The sequence below is a fragment of the Muscardinus avellanarius genome (assembly GCF_963383645.1).
Source record: "Muscardinus avellanarius genome assembly, chromosome: 1".
Taxonomy (NCBI): Eukaryota; Metazoa; Chordata; class Mammalia; order Rodentia; family Gliridae; genus Muscardinus; species Muscardinus avellanarius.
In genome coordinates this window covers 13,029,415-13,050,120 of record NC_137786.1, presented here as the reverse complement: position 1 = coordinate 13,050,120, position 20,706 = coordinate 13,029,415, and the positions used below count along the sequence as shown (strand labels likewise).

Sequence of the window (20,706 nt, the reverse complement as noted above, 5' to 3'; positions counted from 1 at the left end):
GTGAAGGCTTTGAGCACAAGAACCTCTGTAGCCGATTTACACAGTGCTGAAATAATTAGGCACATTTATATATGCTGACTGATTCCAAAATGGATTATAATAATTTTTCATTTCTAAGAGTAGCCTCCTACTGACATGGCTGCTAGCCAGTCAGTGTGATGATATAAACAGAGACTAATTTCAGACCTGTTTCTCAGGACATGGCGCTGGGTTCTACCTTGGCTAGAAAGTCCCTGTATGGTAACTAGTGGTTGGGAACCGTTGAGCTTCAATGCGTGTTTTGACTTCGCACTGGCTTGCCAGCTGTCTGAATTAATTTTTAATAGGACTGTACGTTTTATTTTAATTTAACTTGGCTTGTCTGCAGAGGCTTTTCTTCATATTACTGTTAAGTGTAGTGAATTGACTGGTGATTGGCATAAGGAGGAAAAGCTTTGATATTCTGAGTTTTGGGGATTTTTTTTTCCGTTCTACTTTTAGAGCTTAGCAAAATGTTATGTCCACTCTCAATGCAGGGAGATGCAACCATAAGGAAGATGCTGAGCTTCTGGTGGCCCTTGGCCCTGATCCTGGCCACACAGAGGATCAGCAGGCCCATCGTCAACCTCTTTGTCTCTCGGGACCTGGGCGGCAGTTCTGCGGCCACGGAGGTATCGTGCTGGGGTGTGCTCACCTCGAGGTGGGAGGCTTTAAGATGAATTTTAGCTCATCTCAAGGGCTCAGGTAATTCTGCAACATCCACTTACTTGACACGGTCGCACTAGGAAGCCCTGAGGAACTCATGCAGTGACCCTTAGAATCGTGTCATTTTAGAGACATCTACTTGTCCTTCTCATTTACCACCTGAGCTACGGCGCAGAAAGCCAAGGCTGAGGGGACACGAAGTAGTGAGAAGCCGGGCGGGTCAGTCCAGGTCTCTGGCCCCGCACGTGGCCGTCCATCTCCCCACGGCGGCGGCATGGGCCCTCTGGTAGCAGGGCCGGTGCCCAGCCGCCCTCATGTGCGCCCACCCCGTAGGACTGGGCACGCTCGCTGGCATCCTGCCTGCCGCCTTCCACCTAGGGTATGCTTTATTTACTTGCTCAAGAAGTTTACCTGGAAACTGGCAGCTACTCCTGAGAATGAGTTGACTCATTTTCCCCCCTTTGGAGCTGGGTATGAACAAACACAGTGACTTCACTCGTTCCCTCCTCCTCTGCCTTCTGGAGAATCCATTCCATCTCTGGCCCGCGGGCACTGGGGACGCCTGGGGCTGCTCATTAGGGCCTCCCGGCGACGCCGCTCTTGCGAGGGCTGCCCCGTCAGCAGGTCTCTTCTGCAGCCCTGCCAGTTTCCATGTCCTGGGAAGCCACTCATGTTGGCCAGGAGGGAGACGCCCCTAAATCAAAAGCAGAATGCTTTCTCTAGCCTCAGTTTGTCCTTGGATTCTGTTTTTTTTTCTTTTTCTTTTTTCTTTTTGGGAGGCCCTTGGATTGGAACCCAGGGGCATTCTACCTCCAAGCTATACTCCCAGCCTTATTTTTTATTCTTTATTTTGAAATGGTCTCACTGAGTAGCAAAGGGCCTCCCTAAGTAGCTGAGGCTGTCCACGAGCCACCATCCTTCGGTCTCAGCCTCCTGAATGCTGGGATTACAAGTGTGCGCCATCACGCCCGGCTGGATTCTGGTTTTTGAGTCACAGATGTCATCTTGGGTGGCTTCTGTGACCTAGCAGCTTTTTTACTTGAATATTTAAAGCTTCCCAGTCAAAAAGATGGAAGCCCCTCAACCTGGGTGCTACAACTCCATCTTCCCTGTAAAACACCCCATTTTTTTTTAAAAAGGACAAATTTTGTCTTGGCGCCATCTCAGAATTGCTGGCCGTGACAGAGCCGCATGTGGGGCGCAGAGCTGACATTCACCGGGTGGGGAGTGGGGTGCTTTCATCGACGCCCCATCAGCCCAGGAGATGGCTATTTTCCCACTGTTCTGCTGGAGGACCGGGAATGGCGGTCCCTCCCAGGGGTTGCTGTCGCGCACAGCCATGAGGTGAAGGCTTGCACCTAAGCCCAGCTCCTCACCACTGTCTTTTCTGTGCTGTCATGCTGCACCGCAGCTTCCTGTTGCTGGCGTGCCGGGCCCTGCTCCTGAGTTCAGTAAAGCACACGCAGCCCGATGTCCTCCTTTGCCAGCCAGTCACGGAGCCGAGCTCTGCCAGAATGTACCGTTAGATGCTGTGCTTTCATTCTTCCTTTCCATTCACATAAGAAACTCTCATTTTCCTGGAAACACATCAGTCATTCTCCCTGTACAGACCATTTATTACACTGACCAAGTCACAAGCTGGGCCATGCCGGAGCGGGTGGAGCTGGTGATAATGCTGCCGTGTGGGGAGCACACAGCGCCGTGTCAGCCACCGCAGAGGGCGGAACAGAAGTGGAGAAGGCAGGCCCTCCAGGGAGCAGCGAGGGCCCCCGGTTTCTCTCTGAGGCCTAAGAATTATGCTCGAGTGGAGGGTTAGGTTTGGCCCACTGGAGAGAGCACGGGTCTGGAGTCTGCGGAGCCTGGGCTGAAACTGTGGCTTCTCGGAACCTGCTTCGCCTGGATGTGTGAAGCCGCCTCCTCCCGTGCCACCTCCCCTCCATCCTGGGCACTGGCGTGGCTGGCTGTGCTGGTCACCCAGCATGCAGACGTCTGTTGCTGGCCCTGCCACGTGGCAGAGCGGCCCGGGAGGGGGGGCTGCTGAAGCCATGCTCACGCTGCCCACTCTCCTTCCTCTTGCAGGCTGTGGCAATTCTGACAGCCACGTACCCTGTGGGTCACATGCCCTACGGCTGGTTGACGGAAATCCGCGCTGTCTATCCTGCCTTTGACAAGGTGAGACCTGTGTGGCGTGGCGTTGGGAGCGCGCTTTTAAAATGACTGTTTGATGGACAGGGATCCCCAAGGAGGAACACTGCTGTCCCTCCATCCCGTCTCCCTTTGGAGGGATAAAGTGGTCTTGGGCAAGTAGACGGTAGCCATTAGATATTTTCCTGTGAACATAACAGGGCAAATTGAAGCTTACTTTGATGCCAATTTCGTAATGCTTTTCTGAATTAATATTCTTTTTTTTTTTTTTTTTTTTTTTTTTTGGTGGTACTGGGGATCCTCGAAGCCCTTCTACATCCAGGCCATACTCCCAGACCTATTTTTACATTTTTATTTGGAAACAGGGTCTCCTAAGTCAGTGTGAGGGGCTGGCTTCAAACCTGCGTGATCCTTCTGTCTCCGCCTCCCAAGCGCGGGGATTACAAGCGTGCGCTACCACGCCCGGCTGAATTAATATTCTTAGGGTCACTTTTAGGTTATTCCTGTTGAGAAATTAGTTGATTGCAGAAGGGAAAATAAACTCCAAGAAAAAGTGTTCTTGAACGTGTTGGATGTCGTTTCTGTGGTTTGTATCTTTAAACCAGCGCCTTGCTGAGCTCATAACAGGTGGCTGAGGTGTAGACATGACCTGGGGGCTGGCTCACAGGCAGACGGCTGGGGAACGTGCACACACACCCGTCCACACCGCAAGGCTTGTGTCCAGTTTGGTTTGACGTAGCAGACTTATTCCAGCAGAACACCTCTGTGGACAACAGCCCCGTCCTCCCAGCTGCTGACCCGCCAAGGAAAGTGCGTAGCCCTCTGACCTGTGGCCTGTGACCCACTGGGACTGCCCTGCTTCTCACCCAGTATATGTCTCTTTCCTTATAGCTACATTATTTAAACCTGCAGACCTTTACAAATGGCCCAGTGAGACACAGCAAAAAATACTATACCCTGTTTTAAAAGGAAAAATAGAAATGGACTGCCACTTGCACTATTAATGGCAACTGTTCTGCGTTGAATTTCCATAGCACTAGCTCAGAGCCACTTCCGATACTGCTTTACCTTATCCCAACAAGAGCTCTGTGAGACGAGTTGAGGAAAGCGGGTCACCCTGGCCGATCGGGGAGCTTGAGATCTGAACCTGACTACCACTGGGCCCCTCCTTCCTCCCTCCACCCTCACCCAACCTGGGTAGCCTCCCTTTTCCTTCACGCAGCAGCAGCCTTCGAAGTGTCCACCCCACCTTGCACCCTGAGCTGAGGGCGTCCCCCAGGCATCTCAGGCAGGGATGGGGGGAGCTGGACCTCCAAGTCGCAGGAGACACCACTCGCCCACTCCCTGTCCACCTCCTCTTCTGCTCCTGTGATTCCACAGGCAGAATCCCCCATTTGTGCGAATGTGTGCGAATACGCACACCTCTATGCTCTCACGCCACGCTGCGCTGCTCCCCCGCCACCTTCCATTTCTCTGTCGCCTTCCTCCTCTGCCTGCATCCCCACACTCCCAAGAGCGCTAGCCACAGCTGACCTCACCTCCAGACCATAGGGATCCCAACAGGCGCCCAGTGCGAGGCAGGCTAGCGGCCCTGCACAGGACCCTGCCAGGCTGGGGCCTCTTGAGTACCCACTTGCTGCAAACACTGGGATGCAGCGTGGGGCAGCCAGGCTCCTCCCCAGAGAGGCTTCTGCTGCTGTCCCGTGGGCCCGAGGCTGCAGCTGAGGAGCCCGGGGCACTTGCAGGAGAGGGCGGCCACGAGGTTGAGTGGGTTGGATGCACTCTACAGATAGAAGTCACCTTTCATTTCAAGGAGCTTGCACACAGAGGTAAATCCTAGGAACCAAAGTGGACACAAGTCTTCTTGCTATATTTCACGTCTAGCGCTCGAGAAGCCACTTATATAATGCAGCTTGACAGGCGCAGGCACTGAGAACCTGCTGCCGCGGGAAGTCCCAACTGAACTCGGTTTGGGCCACGTTGAGCTATTAACTGAACAGTATCATATCATACTGTGTGGCTTTAGCAGGAGCACCCAAGAAAAACGGGGCTTTATCCTAATCACAGAACCAGGAGCTGTGAAAAATATCTGTAATGACTGCACCACTGGCCGAAACTCGAGCTGCTCAGAAACCTCAGCGACACCAACCCGTTTATGGGGATGTCGTCCGCGCGCCGACACCGTGCGCCCCTGCGCATGGGCTTCCAGAACGTGGTGCCTAGACCCGGACTGTCCAAGGATAAGAGATCTGTGGGTTCTAGATTAAGAGATTGAAATCTTCTGCCATACCTTGTGTTGGCTAGCTAAATATAAACCGAGAGAGGTTTGTGCTAGTGCAGCTCCTCACGTTCCCTTGTCATCTGTGAAAGGGTCTGACTCCGTGCGGATCAGGCAAACGAGACAAAACGTGTGCTCACGTACTGATGCACGTGAGTCTGCTTCGACCATGTTGGCAGAAGTACTGGCCACTGCTGGAGCCCCGCATTGCCAACAGCACAGGTCGCGGCGGCTCCGTCTCCCCGACCATCCCTGGATAGATGGAGGCTGAGGCCACCGCTGGGGCTTGTGCTTTGCTATTGCAGCAGCCAGCTATTGGAAAAAGCTGATCGTTTTAGAGACTAGAATGGTAAAATGTGCAGTCACTCGGGTTCCAGGTCTGCAAGAGGAAGGGATTGGGAGCGATACGGAGGGAGCGAACGCACTTTCCCTGAGCCGGCTCCTGGGATGGCCCTGCCTGTGTCCTCTTAGGCCGGATGCGGGCCGGGTGTGGTATATTGTTTTGTTCGTCAGCTCCGGGGCTAATTGGATCTTAACGAGGCAGGGTTCCTTCCCTCTGCTCATTGTCCTGGCGGTGGGGCCAGGCGTGTGTTTTGATGGGGTGAGGAGCACGCTTGGCACTGGGCTGGGAGGGCTTCAGCCAGCCTCACAGGGTGGCCGGTGACCGGTCAGGACAGCTGAGCCTCCAGCAGTGTGTACTTAAAATTCAGGGTAACAAAAGCTCCTTGAGGCTGTCCTCTATGCAAGGAAGATTGGGCTAAGTGCTTCAGCGCCAGAGAGGTGGGTGAGACGCCGGTGCTTGACCTCGGGCGCACAGCCCAGCCCATGGGAATCCAGACACGAGCCAGGATGAGTGCCCTGGGCTTGTGGGAAGGACAAGAAGCGAGGCCCAGGGACAGCCTGGGAGGCAGCGGTCACATGGGTTCTGGGGAACAGCCGAGCCTGGGACAGGGGTGCTTGGAGAACCGCAGATCCACAGAGAGGGGAGCAAAAGCACAGACGTGTTGGGGAGTGGCAAGGAGCCCCACTTGGAACGCAGGTGCAGAAACTGGGGAAGTGGGCTGGCGTCACACTGAGCAAGGCCTGGATGCCCGGGATTTAAATCCATTCGTAATGGAGAGATGCCAGAGGTCACTGAGCAGGGCATGGTACTTAGGGGGCAGGGCCAGGAGGGGGCACAGGAGACACGGTGCTGCTTCAGCACCAAGGCCCCCGGCAGGGTGAGGCGGGCGGCTGGCGCCAAGGGGAAGATCCAGTCAGCCCAGAATCCTCTCTGGTTAATGTTCAGTCTGGGAACCTGACAGCTGTCTGAGAGGGACCCAACATGACAGCTGTCTTCCAAGCTGTCACTTGGAATCCATGTTTCAGGCACATCAAATAAAACAAGGTGCTCTTTGAGAGCCCAGGGGTCAGCCCAGGCTAACCCAGAGCCCAGTCATCACTGCTGCTCTCTCTCCCCAGAATAACCCCAGCAACAAACTGGTGAGCGCCAGCAACACGGTCACCGCCTCCCACATCAAGAAGTTCACGTTCGTCTGCATGGCCTTGTCTCTGACGGTAAGGGGCGGGTGTGCGCCCTCCTCCCTCCTCCCTCCCTCCCTCTCTGTTTTTGTAAAAGGGAAATTGTCACTTTAAAGGAAGAAATCTTGTATTCCATAATGTATCAGTATGCTCAGTTAATGAACAGTTTCTTCAAAACATTTCCCTTCCTAACTGTGGACGACGGTCATTCAACGAGGCCTTTGAACCTAGAAAGAAAAGTCACTTCGGGCATCCCTCAAGGCCCTCAAGTGACCAAGCAGGGAGGCTTTGCCTTTCGTTTGAACAGTACTCTTATCTTGCTAAATGCAATTCTCAGTCACTTTTAGCCATCCCTGGCTTTCCCCCAAGTTTAACTGGCATTATTTTCGTTTCCTTAGCAACGGTTGCTTCCCTAGGTACACTAAGCTCATGCAGCCCTTTTACTTGTCCACACTGTGGACCTCCTGCCCCATCCCCAGCCTCATCCGTCTACTGTGAACGAGGGGCGGGGGCACTCGGCCTCAGTGTGTCTGGCAGTGCCTGGGCGCACATCCTTAAATAAACAGCTTAGAGCTGGGGGTTGTGGCACATACCTATAATTCCAGCACTTGGGAGGCAGAGACATGAGGATTGCGGGTTTGAGGCCAGCCTCCGCACCTTAGGTTCTTAGCAACTTAGTGAGACCCTGTACCAAAATAAAAAATAGGACTAGAGGTATAGCCCAAAGGTAGAATGCTCTTGGGTTCTAAGTTCCATACCAAAGCAAAAACAAAAATACCCCATATTATTCCTCTAAAAAGAGCCCTTGGGCAATTCAAATGTGTAAGATGATATTTTTTTAAAAAACTATGGAGAAATATTCATGTTTTATAATTCAAAGGACATGGTACATAAGTTAAGGTGGTTTTTAACATTTACCAAAGCAGCAAAACGTTTACAGCAACCTTGCAGGATAGACTGTGTCCTTTGGGCTGTAGTGACGGGGCTGTGAAGAGGCTCAAAAGAAATACGGGCCTCGTGACTCAGTTCAGTTTTCCTTGTTTCCTTAATTTTTTGTTGTTGTTGTTTTTGTGGTACTGGGGTGGAACCCAGGGTCTTTTCTACCTCCGGGCTACACTCCCAGACCTATTTTATACTTTATTTGGAAACAGGGTCGCACTAAGTTGCTGCGAGCCTCACTAAGTAGTTGAGGCTGGCTTCGAACCTGCGCCATCCTCCTGTCTAAGCCTCCCAAGCGCGGGGATTACAAGCATGCACCACCACGCCCGGCCTGTGTACTTAATTTTTTTATCAAGACCTGTAGACTATTTCATGTACATATAAAAGTATGTGACAGACATGCCCGGGAGTGTGCAGCCGTCATCATAAATAACCAATAAAGAGGACTGAGAGCCTTTGAGGTGCTGGGTTGTGCTGAGAACAGGAACACAGAACCATTGAGCCTGATAAGCCCAACGAGAAGTCGTTTAAAATCAAGACCCTCACACTGTAAACCTTCCATGGACATTGTTTCGGTGTCTGCAGCTTAAGATGTAATCCCCTCATCCAACACCTGAATAGATCGCCACAGGGACAGCTGATGACAGAGGCCAGCCAGAGACCTCCGGCCCCGGCGTCGCCGGCCCGTCCCCAGCGCCCGCTCCTGCTGCTTCCTCGCTGGCAGGGGTTCCTGCCAGCCTGTGCTGCCGGAGAGGGACCCGTGACCCCAGGCAACCCCGTTGCTCCACTGGCGTTCTTTCTTCCTATGGTGCACAAGTTTTTCCATAGTTCCCTAAGATATTAGCAAAACACTGAACAACTTTGAAAACATTCAGAAGAATATTTTAGGAAAAAACAGAGAAGTGTCTATTCCAGGAACAGACCTCAGCGTTTGGAGACTCCGTTAGATGACTGGAGTCGGCAGCTGGGTATGAAGCCAGGTTCTGCGCTTGGACTTCATCCGGGGACACCCGGCCACGCCAGTGTCCCCACGGCTGGACTCCAGTCTGTGCGACAGAGCACACTACTGCGTTGGGATAGGGACAGTCCCCCTCTCTGTGGTTCACGGGTACTAATTTGTTCCTCCAAAAAAATTACTCTGCCAGGCATCGTGGCACACACCTGTAGCCCCAGCTGCTCAGAGGCTTAGGGGGATCTCAAGCTCCAGCCTCAAAAAATAGCCTGGACAAAATAGTGAGCTCTTCAAAAGAAGAAAGAATGAAATTAAAAAACATTGTGCCGTAGCAAGTTTATTTCGAAATGATAATGACTAGAAAATGTTTACTACATCTCCCAGGTAGAGCATTTATGTACTCAAATTATTCTCACCCTAGACTGAAACCCATCTGAAACTAGAAGTATCTCAGGGTAGGTTTTTACCCTAGAAACAGAACTCGCAGAATCCTCTCTTGGGGGGGAACCTGGAGATGAACTAGTCAGAGCCTGTAATTTTCAGAGAAGGGCTTGATGATCAGTACAAGTTGACTTGTCTGAGCAGCAGCCATAGAACTGGCTAGAACTCGGCCCACAGGGACCCTGTCCTGTGAGCCGTGATGTTTCAAAAAGGCCTTCAGACTGGGGCACCTGATGCCTGGTGAAATGGTGGTTTCTTCAACATGGAAAACCATAGTAAAAGCTGGGTATGGCAGTGCATGCCTGTAAACCCAGTACCTGGGATGCAGAGAGGAGGACTGCAGGTTTGAGACCAGCCTCAGCAACTTTGTGAGGCCCTCACCAATAGGCCTGGGGTATCGCTCAGACATAGAATGTTCCTGGGTTCAATCCTTAGTACCCAAAAAAAAAAAGTCACATAGGAAAATCTAAGGGAGGACTTTACCAAATGGAGCGTGAGGCTGTCTCTAGGATGCGTGCACACCTTCCACAGCACTTCTCACTCCTGTGAACGTGGCTGCTCGTGGGCTCTGAGCTTCCCGAGGCAGGTCCGTGATTCAGTCCCTGGGCCGCCACACAATCACCATGGACCACCCAGTTCCTGACCATAGGAGGAGGGAGGGTCAGGAAGACACCCACCCTTCATGAGCGGCAATCTCTGCTCAGTTTATCCTACTCTTAAAGCTTTAAGAGTAGGATTAAAGGAGCCATTTACTCTTGAGTCGTCTTTATTTTCCTGACTTCTCAAATTTCTTTTTTTTTTTTTTTTTTTTTTTTTGTTTTTTTTTGTAATCTTTTTTTTTTTATTGGTGCACTGTATTCATACATCATAGTGGGATACAAACTTTTGTAGACATACATGCACATATCGCCCAGTCAGCCCCCACCCAAACCCCACCCCATTCTCTCCCCATCCCTCCCTCCCATGCTTGGCTTAGTGGTTGACATCTAGTATTATAGCAATTTATCCAAAATTAAAAATGATAATCTCACATAACAGTTTCATTTGTCTGATACCAAGCTTTTGATGACTTAAAGATAACATTTCAATATTTCTTTTTACTTTCTTTCTTACCAGAGAATATTTTTTTTCTATTTTTTAGGTGAAACTATTATATATGTATATATTTATTTTTCAGAAAAAAAATCTATCCTAATATGGAAAATGGACTCTAGATACCCAAAACGATCTTGAAAAAGAACAAAGCTAGAAGATATATATTTTCTGATTTCAAACCATATAAAGCTACAATAATTGAAACAGTGTAGTACTATTCTAAAGGCAGATATATAAACCATTGGAGTTAAATAAAAGCCTAGAGCTAAATTCTTCCCTATATTGTCAAGTTATTTTTGACAAGGTTTCCACGAACATTTGGTGGTGGAAATAATAATCTTTTAACTAAATATTGTTAAAAATAATAATTACATGAAAAAGAATAAAATTGGACCCTTACCTAATCCCATATACAAATATTAACTCAAAATAGATAAAAGACCTAAATATAAATCTTAAGACTATAAACTTTTAGGAGAAAATCTGGGTCATAAAACCTCACAACATTGAAATTGGCAGTGATTTCTTGGATATTATTTCAATGGCACAGGCAACAGAAGAGTATACAAACTCCCTAAAAAAATATTGTATATCCAAAGACAATGTAAGCAGAGTTAACAGTTACTAATAGAATGGGATAAAATATTTCCAAATGCTATATCTGAAGGTATATTAATATTCCAACTAGAAATCCTAAAAATTAACAACAATAAAGGCAAACAATACCATTTAGAGATAGGTAAAAGACTAACATAAATAATGAATCTCCACAGATAACTAATCTTAGTTGTCTGTTGGATGGAAAATCTTGTTTCTCTGGTTCTGGTGTGTGTTACCTATTTCTTCTTTGTAGTTAATCTCTTTGAGTATTTTCTCTAGTGCTGGTTTTGAAGACATAAATTCCTTCAGTTTCTGTTTGTCATGGAAGCTTCTTATTTCTCCATCTAATTTGATAGAAAGTTTTGCTGGGTAGGAAATTTTTGGCTGGAAGTTGTTTACTTTCAGAGTTTGGAATATGTTACTCCAAGCCCTTCTGGCTCTCATGACTTGGTTTGGGAAGTCTGGAGTGATTCTAATTGGTTTGCCTCTGAATGTCACTAGGCCCTTTCTTTTTGTTGCCTTTAAGAGTTTCTGCTTGGCTTCCACACTGGTCATTTTGACAATTATGTGGCGTGGGGATCCTCTTCTCCGATCCTGTCTAAAGGGAGTTTTATAAGTTTCCTGGACCTGTGTATCGACCCCTTGCTCTATGTTTGGAAAATTTTCTGCTATTACTTCCTTGAAGAGATTGTTGATCCCTTTGGTTTCACTTTCTTTTCCCTCCTCTATTCCAATTATTCTTAGGTTAGCTCTCTTAAAATGGGCCCATATTTCTTCAATATCAGATTCCTGCTGTCGGATATTTTTTCCTAGATTAGAAACTATGCGTTCATTTTTGGAATGATCATCTTCTAAGAGCGAGATTCTGTTCTCCATGTGGTCTAATCTGTTGTTTGTGCTTTGAATTGAGGCCTTTACTTCATTAATTGCATCCTTTATCTCTTTTTGGCTCTCTCTGAGTTCTTTTCGAAGCACCTCTATTATTTCTACAGTTATTTTCCTGATTTGATCTTCTAGAAATCTCTGATTTTCTGTTTTATCGGGTTCTGATGTTGTGGGGTTGTGGGCATTCATTGCTCCAGTGTTATTCCTCTTTCCCATGATTTGGGAAGTTTGTGCCTTCTCTGGGTTCTTCCCTTGGGTCACTATGACTTCACTTAAGGTGTTCTGGATCTCGAGTCTGTAGTATCTCAGACCCCACTACTCCTTTACTGGGTTTTATCACAGTGTCTCCGGCCCAGAGAGTCGATAGAGGCTGCTTTAGACTGTGGGGGGTGCCAGGTTGCACGTTCTCCTATGGTGTGATATCTCTGCCTCCGCCCCTCCCCCACTGGGTCAAGTCCCAGGGAGTACAGTATTGGGATTTCTCCTTTGTGGCCCGCAATTTGACTCACTGTTCTTGAGTACACAGATGTAGCTGTACTGGATTCGGTGAATTCTCTGCTGCTGCCGCCGGTGGCAATATGCTATGCCCTCGGCCGTGAGGCTGGTGTATTTCTTCTTGGTTTTGATTTCCACTCTGAATCCCTGCAGCATGTGCTGAGCTCAGCCACTGGGAGCTTTAGATGTTCCTTCGCCGAGAAATCCCGCCTGGCTGTTCCTCAGCGGCTCACCTCGGCTTGCTGTAGCTGTCCAGTGAAGTCGCCTCTGCCGCCGGCAGTATGGCGCTGCTGCCGCGGTCTCGGGCGTGAGGCCGGTGTATCTCCTCTGTGGCTCTGAGCTCTGTTCTCAGTCCGCTTTCTCTCTGGAGCCTGGTGATTTTTTTGTTTCTCTGGTGATGGTGTTTTCTGGCTATGAAAGGCGCTGATTTTGTGGTAATGGAGACTAGTTGTTAGCGGGGCTCTTAAGCCCCACTTTTCTCGGTCGCCATCTTCCCGGAAGTCTCAAATTTCTTAACGTGGAAGTTAAGGGCATAGAATCCCTCAGGAGCAGCCTGCTTCTTCTGCACTGCAGTGGAGGGCTCTGGACAGTGAGCTGGTTCTCCCTTCCTGTGTGTCACCGAGTGCTCGGCCCTCTGGGAAAGCCAGCGCTTGTCCCGCATCGCTGAGGGCTGACCCCGTGGCCTGCACACTCTCGATGACTCAAGGATGCTAACGTGCTTAAAGGGAAAACATACATTGTCCAGAACAAAAACTCGTCTTTTTCCTTAGAAAGGGCCTACTTGTCAGGCCCTGGCATCTTGGGTTCAATATCTGACTTTGCCTGTGAAGAATATGACTACGTCCTCTTTCTCCCTTCCTCCAGTCCTCTCTCCCTCCTTCCTTCTTTCCTTCCTTCCTTTGTTGTACTAGGGATCTAACCCAGGGCATTCGACCCCCGAGCTACCCCACCAGCCCTTTTCATTAGCTTCACTCCGGTCTTGCTGGGTTGCTGAGTCTCGCCGTTGCTGAGGCTGGTGTGGAATCCGTGGTCCTTTTGTCTCAGCTTTCCCCGCGCTGGAATTACAGGTGTGCGCCACCACGCCCGGCGACCGCGTCACTCGGTACTTTAATGTCACATTTCACAGTAAGAGACTGATGTTAGAGTGTGCCACAATGACTGGTGCTTATTTATTCCTCCTAGAGCTTTTCAATTTAATACTACAAAAGTTGGTTCTGCCTTCCTGTTCTTACACAAAACTTTTGTTTTTAATCACTGGGTTTCAAGAAAAGCAGCAAACATTTTGTTCCCATTTGGAAGTCAAGTGAATCCAGGGGTGCAGAGTAGAGAAGCAGGAGCCGCCTCCCGCTCGGGTCCTGCCTCCGGCCGCAGGGCGTGTCCCACAGTGGCCGAAGATCACTGGAGCCATCCTGTGGGAGGGAGGGTGGGGAAAGGGGTGTCTACGGTCAAAAGATTGCCTTCAAAATGGTAGCTGTCACATGTGTGTGAACCCCCTCAGCGGCAAGGAGGCGTGGACACAGTGGGACCGGGGTCTGCAAGGTGACTGCAGAGGCCCACGCCGCCCTTTGAGGTGTAAGACATCAGTCCAAAAATACACCGAGTGAAGCCATTTGGAAGGACAGCTCCGAAGGGCGCACCTGTCATGGAAACCCGCGTGTCCCTGCCACACAGGCTAAATTGCAGGCCAGCGGTCACACGCAGAAGGACAGTGGCCGCCAGAGATGGCCACAGCAGTGGCCGCCGTGCCCTGCTCCTGCAGTGGACCCGCCCTCTGGGCTGATGTGCTCGGCAGTGAGCCGGTGGCCACCAGTGCTCTAGAAGGCCACGCTTGTCTCGGTAGACAGTGGGGTTGCACGGAGGAGGGTGGCGGCGAGCTCAGAGAGGGGGCTTCCTTAGTAGCAGCACTGAACTTCTAGCAACTTCTGGAAAAACTCTCCTCTGTCAGAGGAGGGGAGAGCAGGGACCAGGGAAGGGAGAGAGACCGAATGTCAGAGAGGCAGAGCGGGTGGAGGTCAGGAGCCGGGGGCAGCTGTGAGACGGCACGCAGTGTGGGAGTGGGGTGCAGACAGACATGACAGCCCTGTGACATCTGGCACGGCCCCTCCTGGACTCTAAAGTAGAACACAGCCTGCTAGCGCAGGGGCCACGTCTTCCCAGCAGTACTGCTGGTGGGGCGCAGTGTCCCGATGGGTGGCCGGCCACCCTGCTCCTCGGTGTCAGGCTGTTGGTGAAAGCCAGCAGACCCAGGCTGCTAAAGTTACCACTTTTGCCAAGATGCCCAAAGCACGGTTTTTCAAAACTTTCTGAAGTTCCTAACAAATCATGCTAAATGGGGACGTTTGAGCAGCTTTGGCCACGTTCAGTCGACCCGTCTTCATTTTGACTTCACAAATGACATTTTCAGAGCGTTTGGCGTTTCTCTGCCCAGGCTCCCTGCTGCCTTGGCCCTGGGGAGCTGGTGCCAAGAGCGAGGGCCTCGCCTCAGAGCTGGAGAAGAATCTGTCCGCAGCACTGGCGTGGCCGCTGCCAAGGCCTCCCGAGCCCTCTGCGCACAATGGAAACGGGCCTCCGTCCAGATGGAGCTTGGCAGGCGGGGCCGCGGGGACTGTTGTGGGTTGACAGCCTGCGCAGCCATGCCCGGCGCCCCATGCCAGGCCCAGAGAAGCCAGAGGGGAGGAGTGCAGAGATCAGGGGAGGAGAGTCAGTGTCAGAGGCAGAGCGGCACGAAGGTCAGGAGCAGGGAGAGAGAGGAGGCTTTCACAGAAAGATGGAACCAAGGGCAGAAGTGGGGCGAGACAGGCAGAATGTGGAGCAGAGGCCCGAGCCTCTCACTGCAGTCTGGGCTCTGCCAGTCTCTCTGTTCCAACACAAGTTGCTATAAACTTCATGAGACTTTAAGAGAGATAGGTTTTTAAAGAAATCAATGACTGACAAATTGTTGGTTGGCCCAATCAGTTATTCCACAGGTTGATTTTTGGTGAACTGACCTGTTTCTCAAGAAGGCAGGTGTGGGGAGGGCATGGTGGCGCTCGTCCGTAAGCCCAGCTACTCGGGAGACTGAAACGGGAGGATCACAGGTTCGAGGCCAGCCTGGGCAGCTTACCAAAACGCTGTCCCAAAATAGGAAATAAAAAGGGCTGGAGATGTGGCTCACTGATAAACACCCCTGGATTCAATCCTCAGTACCAAAAAAAGGAAGGAAGAGAGAAGGCAGGCTGGAATGCATCCCTCACCAGACTGCGTGCCCACACATAGGGGCTGCCAGAGCGTGCGCCGCACTGCATCTCCTTGGCCAGCCAAGAACTGGCCTCCCGCTCCCTCCAGAAATGGAGTCTGCTGGAGGCGGGCAGTGTGGCTGTCACTAAGGCAGACGTGGACGCCTGCCGGGAGGCCGTCAAGCTGCGCTGCCTCCAGCGAGGCTCTCTGAGGGCACTGGCTGCCAAGACTTAGGACCCAGGTTCTTTTTTGCACATTAATTGTACACAGATAGTGGGCTTTGTGGCATACACATACATGCTCATAATAGAACTTATCCCCGGTGCCTCTTGTTGCCCTCCCCTTGACATAAGCATACACGCTCGTAATAGAATTTATCCCCAGTGCCTCTCGTTGCCCTCACCTTCCTTCCCCCAGTCCCTTTCGTCTACCCTAAAGTTCATGGAATCTCTTTTTTTCTTGTTTCCCCTCTAGCGTCCACACACGAGACAAAACACGACATTTGTCTTTCTGAATCCGGCTTTTTTCACTTAGCATGGTGCTGCCCAGTTCCCACCATTTCACTGCAAACGACAAACTTTTCTTCTTCTTCATGATGGTGTAAAATGCCGCTGTGTATGTCCCGCACTTTCCTTATCCATTCATGGACTTTTATTATTATTATTATTATTATTATTATTATTACTATTATTGTGTGTGTGTGTGTGTGTGTGTGTGTGTGTGTGTGTGGTACTGGGGATGGAAACCAGGGGCCTTATACCTCCGGGCTACACTCCCAGACCTATTTTTTTATATTTTATTTGGAAACAGGGTCTCTTAAGCCAGCTAAGGCTGGCTTCGAACCTGCGCGACCCTCCTGTCTCCGCCTCCCGAGCGCGGGGATTCCAAGCGTGCGCCACCACGCCCGGCTCCATTCATGGACTGACAGGCACCTTGGTGGGTGTCGTGATCTGGCTTTCGTGATCTGTGCTGCTTTCACCCTGGGCAAGCACGTGTCACCACAGTGTGCTCCCTCGGATCCGTGGACAGATGCCGCGGCGGGCATAGCTGGATCAGGCAGTAGTTTACACTTAGTTGTTTGCGGCAACTGCTGGTTCCCATGGAGGCCGTGCTAATTTACATCCCACTCACAGTGCTGCAGCGCTTCCTTCCCCACACCCCTGCCCGCGTTTATTGTCATTTGTATTCCTGATGACTGCCACTCTGATGGGGGCAGCATGGGATCTCGGTACAGTTTGATTTGCGTCTCCCTTCTGGTGTAAAGATGTTGAACGTTTTTTTTTTTTTTTTTTCATAAATTTGTTGGTATTTGCGCCTTTTCTGAGAAGAGTGTTGAGTTCATTAACTCATGTATGGATTGGTGTGTGTGTGTTTTGAGTTCTTTTTATGCTCTGGATATTAATTCTCTGTCAAAAGAGTAACAGGCAAAGCCTCCCCGTCTGTAAGCTCTCTCGGGGTGTTAGCTGTTTCCTTTGCTGTACAGAAGCTTTTTAGTTTGATGCGACCCCATTTACTGATCCTTGGTATTATTTCCTGAACTATAGGAGTCCTATCAGGGAACTTTCTTCCTGCACCTCTGTGTTAGAGTCTTGACCCTATGTTTTCTTCTAGCAGCTGCCAAATTTTCTGATCTAATTTTTATGTCTTTAAAAGATCTAATTTTTTTTGTTTTGTTTTGTTTGTTTGTTTGTTTGTTTGTTTGTTGGTGGTACTGGGGTTCCTGGAAGCCCTTCTACCTCCGGGCTACAGTCCCAGACCTATTTTATATTTTTTTATTTGGAAGCTGGGTCTCTTAAGCCAGCGAGGCTGGCTCCGAATCAGCGCGATCCTCCTGTCTCCGCCTCCCAAGCGTGGGGATTACAAGCGTGCCCGCCACGCCCGGCAGAGATCTAGCTCTTTAAAGAAAGTTAAAATAGGTTTTCACTCTGTATCTTTCTGTCTTGCCTTTTGCAGTGAGAGATAAAAGGTACACCACGAACCAACCTAGAACCTTCTATTCAGATTATTATGGGTTGAGTCTGCCAAAAATATGAGTTGTGTCTGCCGGAAAGGTATGCCTTGAGCCAGGTATGGTGGCACATGCCTGTAATCCTGGTACTTGGAAGACTGAGATAGGAGAATTGCAGGTTCTAGGATGGCCGCAGCAACACAGCTGGACTCTCAGCAACCTAGCGAGGCCCTGTTTCACAATAAAAATTTAAAAAGCACTGGGGGTGTAGCTCGGAGGTAGAATGCCCCTGGGTTCGATTCCAGCTCTACACCCAAACAAACATGAATCACTGCTGTCATGTTCACCCCAGCCCTCGCATGTGACTTCATGGGAAACAGGGTTGAGATGAGATTCTGAGCCTATAATGCCAGCAAAGCAGGAGGCTGAGGCAGGAGAATCACAAATTCCAGGCCAACCTGGGCAACTTAGAGGGACCCCATCTCAAAATCAAAAAGAAAAAGGCCAAGGGTGTAGCTCAATGGTTAGAGCACCCCTGCCTTGGATTCCCAGTGCAGAAAAACAAACTAACAAAAAGAAAACTTCTGACGGTGAGGGGGGCTGCGGATCCAGCCTGACCGGTGTTCTCACAAGAGGAAATTCAGGCAACGGCTGGGAGCATGCCTGTGAAGGCCGGAGTCTGCGTCCACCGCGGAGGGACCCTAGGTGCCAGGGGAGGCCTGGAACAGGTGCTCCTCCCCGACTGCACCTCGGCGTCTGACTCCAGGAGGGTGAAACAATGCCTTCCATTCCAAGACACCACAGTGCGGTGCTTGCAGCCCCGGCAAGCGAGTACACTGACATTTATTTTTATTTTTTTGGTGGTACTGGGGTTCCTGAAAGCCCTTCTACCTCCGGGCTACACTCCCAGACCTATTTTATTTTTTGGAAACAGGGTCTCTTAAGCCAGCGCGGTGAGCTTCGAACCTGCGCGATCCTCCTGTCTCCGCCTCCCAAGCACGGGGATTACAAGCGTGTGCTACCACGCCCGGCCCATACACTGACATTTCTGTGAGAAAAGAGTCGTCTCTTCATCGCCTCAGGGACTGGTGGACCAGGATTTTAACTACCCAACTGTCTTGTTTTAAAATAAGTTTCCATAAGACATCTCGCTTTTGAACGGACTCTCCCTGTGAGTAGAGGACTTGCCGAGAAGTACTGAGTGCATGCAGCTCTGGCCTGCACGTCTGGGCCTCCCTGTATCTTTACTGATGGGTTTTAGGGGCAGGGTCTTGGCGTCATGGCACCTGGCAGAAGTAAGTACCAGTGCTAGGTTTAGCTTGCTTTGTTTGTTCTTGTTCTATTCGTTGCTGTTGCTGGTAATCGAATCATCTGATGCACCTCAACTGGGCCCTGGCAAAAACTAGGACTAACCTGTGCCACTGTTAACACTGACAGGCTCAAGTTGCCAGGGTTTTAATCCAGTTGTATTTACCCTTCCAAAGTGTCTCAACCTCGATCCCTTTCACCATTTTCTGCCTGAAACTTAGACATTGTGCCGTGCGTGCCTATTTTCAGTGACACGGCACCACACGCTTGATAATTTTTTTTTTTTTGGCAGTACTGGGGATGGAATCCAGGGGCATTTTGGCTCCAAGCTACACCCCCAGCCTATTTTTTATTCTTTATTTTGAAGCAGGGTCTCACCAAGTTGTGGAGGGCCTCACTAAGTAGCTAAGGCCGGCCGTGAACCATGATCCTCCTATCTCAGCCTCCCAAGTACTGGGATTACAAGTGTGTACCACCATGCCCAGCCTCACACTTGATAATTTTTAGTGAAAAGGTTAATTTTGGCTCATGGGTGATCAAGGGCCCACACATGGTCATGGTGGTCATCCTACTGGCAGTGTGAGGTGGGGCAAGGTGTCACATGAAGAGATTTTATGTGTGTGTGTGTGTGTGTGTCTGTCTGTCTGTCTGTCTGTCCACAGATCTGTCTTCTTTTTTTATTTAGATTTTTTTTCTTTATTGAACATAAGTGGTATACATTTAAATTATAGTTGGTGCCCTCTCCCCACCCCGCCCCTGTTTTCCCTTCCCCCCTCCCACCAATGATTGTCCAGAGTAACTATGCCATATTCATAATTTTACACATATTTGGATGTAGACCCTCATTAATCAAGTTCAGTCTTCCTCCTCCCCTATCTTTCCATTCAAGCTTTGCTGGTATTTCCCCTCCATTACCTGGAGTACCACTGGTATCCTCTACGTTCCCTAGTTTGGGCATATTAGAGGGAACATAAGTACCTTCTCCTTCTGTGTCAGTCTTCTTATAAAGCACCAGGATTTTGTTGCGGCCCTGCCTTATCTAATCCTAATCACCCCCAAAGGCCCCACTTCAAATACCACAGCCACTTTCCTTCCTCTCAGTATCTCTCAGTGACCATTAAATTTTCAACACCTGAACCACTGGGGACACATTCAAAACATAGCGTGGATGGAACCTGATTTGGCTTAAAGTTATAAAAGTTATTTATTTTCCTTTGAGCATCGGTACCCACCTGTGCCCTGGGGGGGTGAGGACAGTGTGTTTATCCCAGGGCTGCCCAGCGCTGCACCCAGCCCCTCCAGCACTCGGCCTGGGCTTCCCTACCCACACTCTCCCGCATTTCCTGAGCAGAGGAAGCCAGGGAGAGGCTGGCTCACCACAGGCTCTGGCTCCACACAAGTGAGAGGTTGCTCAGAGGGCCTCGTTAACAAACTTCGGGAAGGATGCCTCAGGATCTCTGTGGCTGTTTGAAAACTTTTCATTAGCTCAGCTTAAATACAGAAAAACAGCCAGTCTAGGGCACGTGGCAGGCGTTAGGTGTGTAGGAAGCTGACCTCAACTCCAGCAGGGCCCCACTGCCATGCCCTGGGAGGCGAGGGAGGACAGAGTGTGGAGTTCAGCACCTCTTGGGGCTCTGCACTCAGGGCTGCCGGTGCTGGGAGCTCTTTTTTTTTTTTTTTTTTTTTGGTGGTACTGGGGTTCCTGGAAGCCCTTCTACCTCCGGGCTACACTCCCAGACCTCTTTTTACATTTTTATTTGGAAACAGGGTCTCCTAAGCCAGCGCGCGCGGCTGGCTTCGAACCTGCGCGATCCTCCTGTCTCTGCCAAGCGCGGGGATGACAAGCGTGCGCCACCACGCCCGGCTGCTTGGAGCTCTTGATTGATTTACATGCGTGCAGCAGGCAGGAAGCCCAGCAAAGCCCACTGGGTAAGCTGCCTCAACTATTCTAACGTAAATGATCTCAGAATACCTCGAAAACGACCAGGCAGCTATGAAGGGAGCACGCGGAGGGGCTGGACACTGCCTGGCCCTGGCATGTGGCTGCCAAAGCAAGAGGACAGACCACTGAGGCCATTCGGCCAGGCCCGCCGCGGGCTTCCTGTGCCCTCTGCAGGGCCGGGTGGAGAACGATCGCCGGGAAAGCACTGGCGCTATCGCGCTATCGGCTCAGGAAAGGCCTTCTCTAGGCCTTAATTT

The 20,706-nt window shown here is 50.4% G+C and overlaps 1 protein-coding gene across 1 annotated transcript in view; it reads left to right on the top strand.

Moving 5' to 3' along the window:
- Nucleotides 1-20,706, top strand: part of ANKH (ANKH inorganic pyrophosphate transport regulator) — a gene marked incomplete at its 5' end in the record, with an annotated part of 159,799 nt that overhangs the window by 113,494 nt on the left and 25,599 nt on the right. The window contains 3 exons of the mRNA XM_080712359.1: nt 516-650; nt 2,764-2,856; nt 6,569-6,664. Coding sequence (XP_080568485.1) covers nt 516-650; nt 2,764-2,856; nt 6,569-6,664 — 324 coding nt within the window. The remainder of the gene's footprint in view (nt 1-515; nt 651-2,763; nt 2,857-6,568; nt 6,665-20,706) is intronic.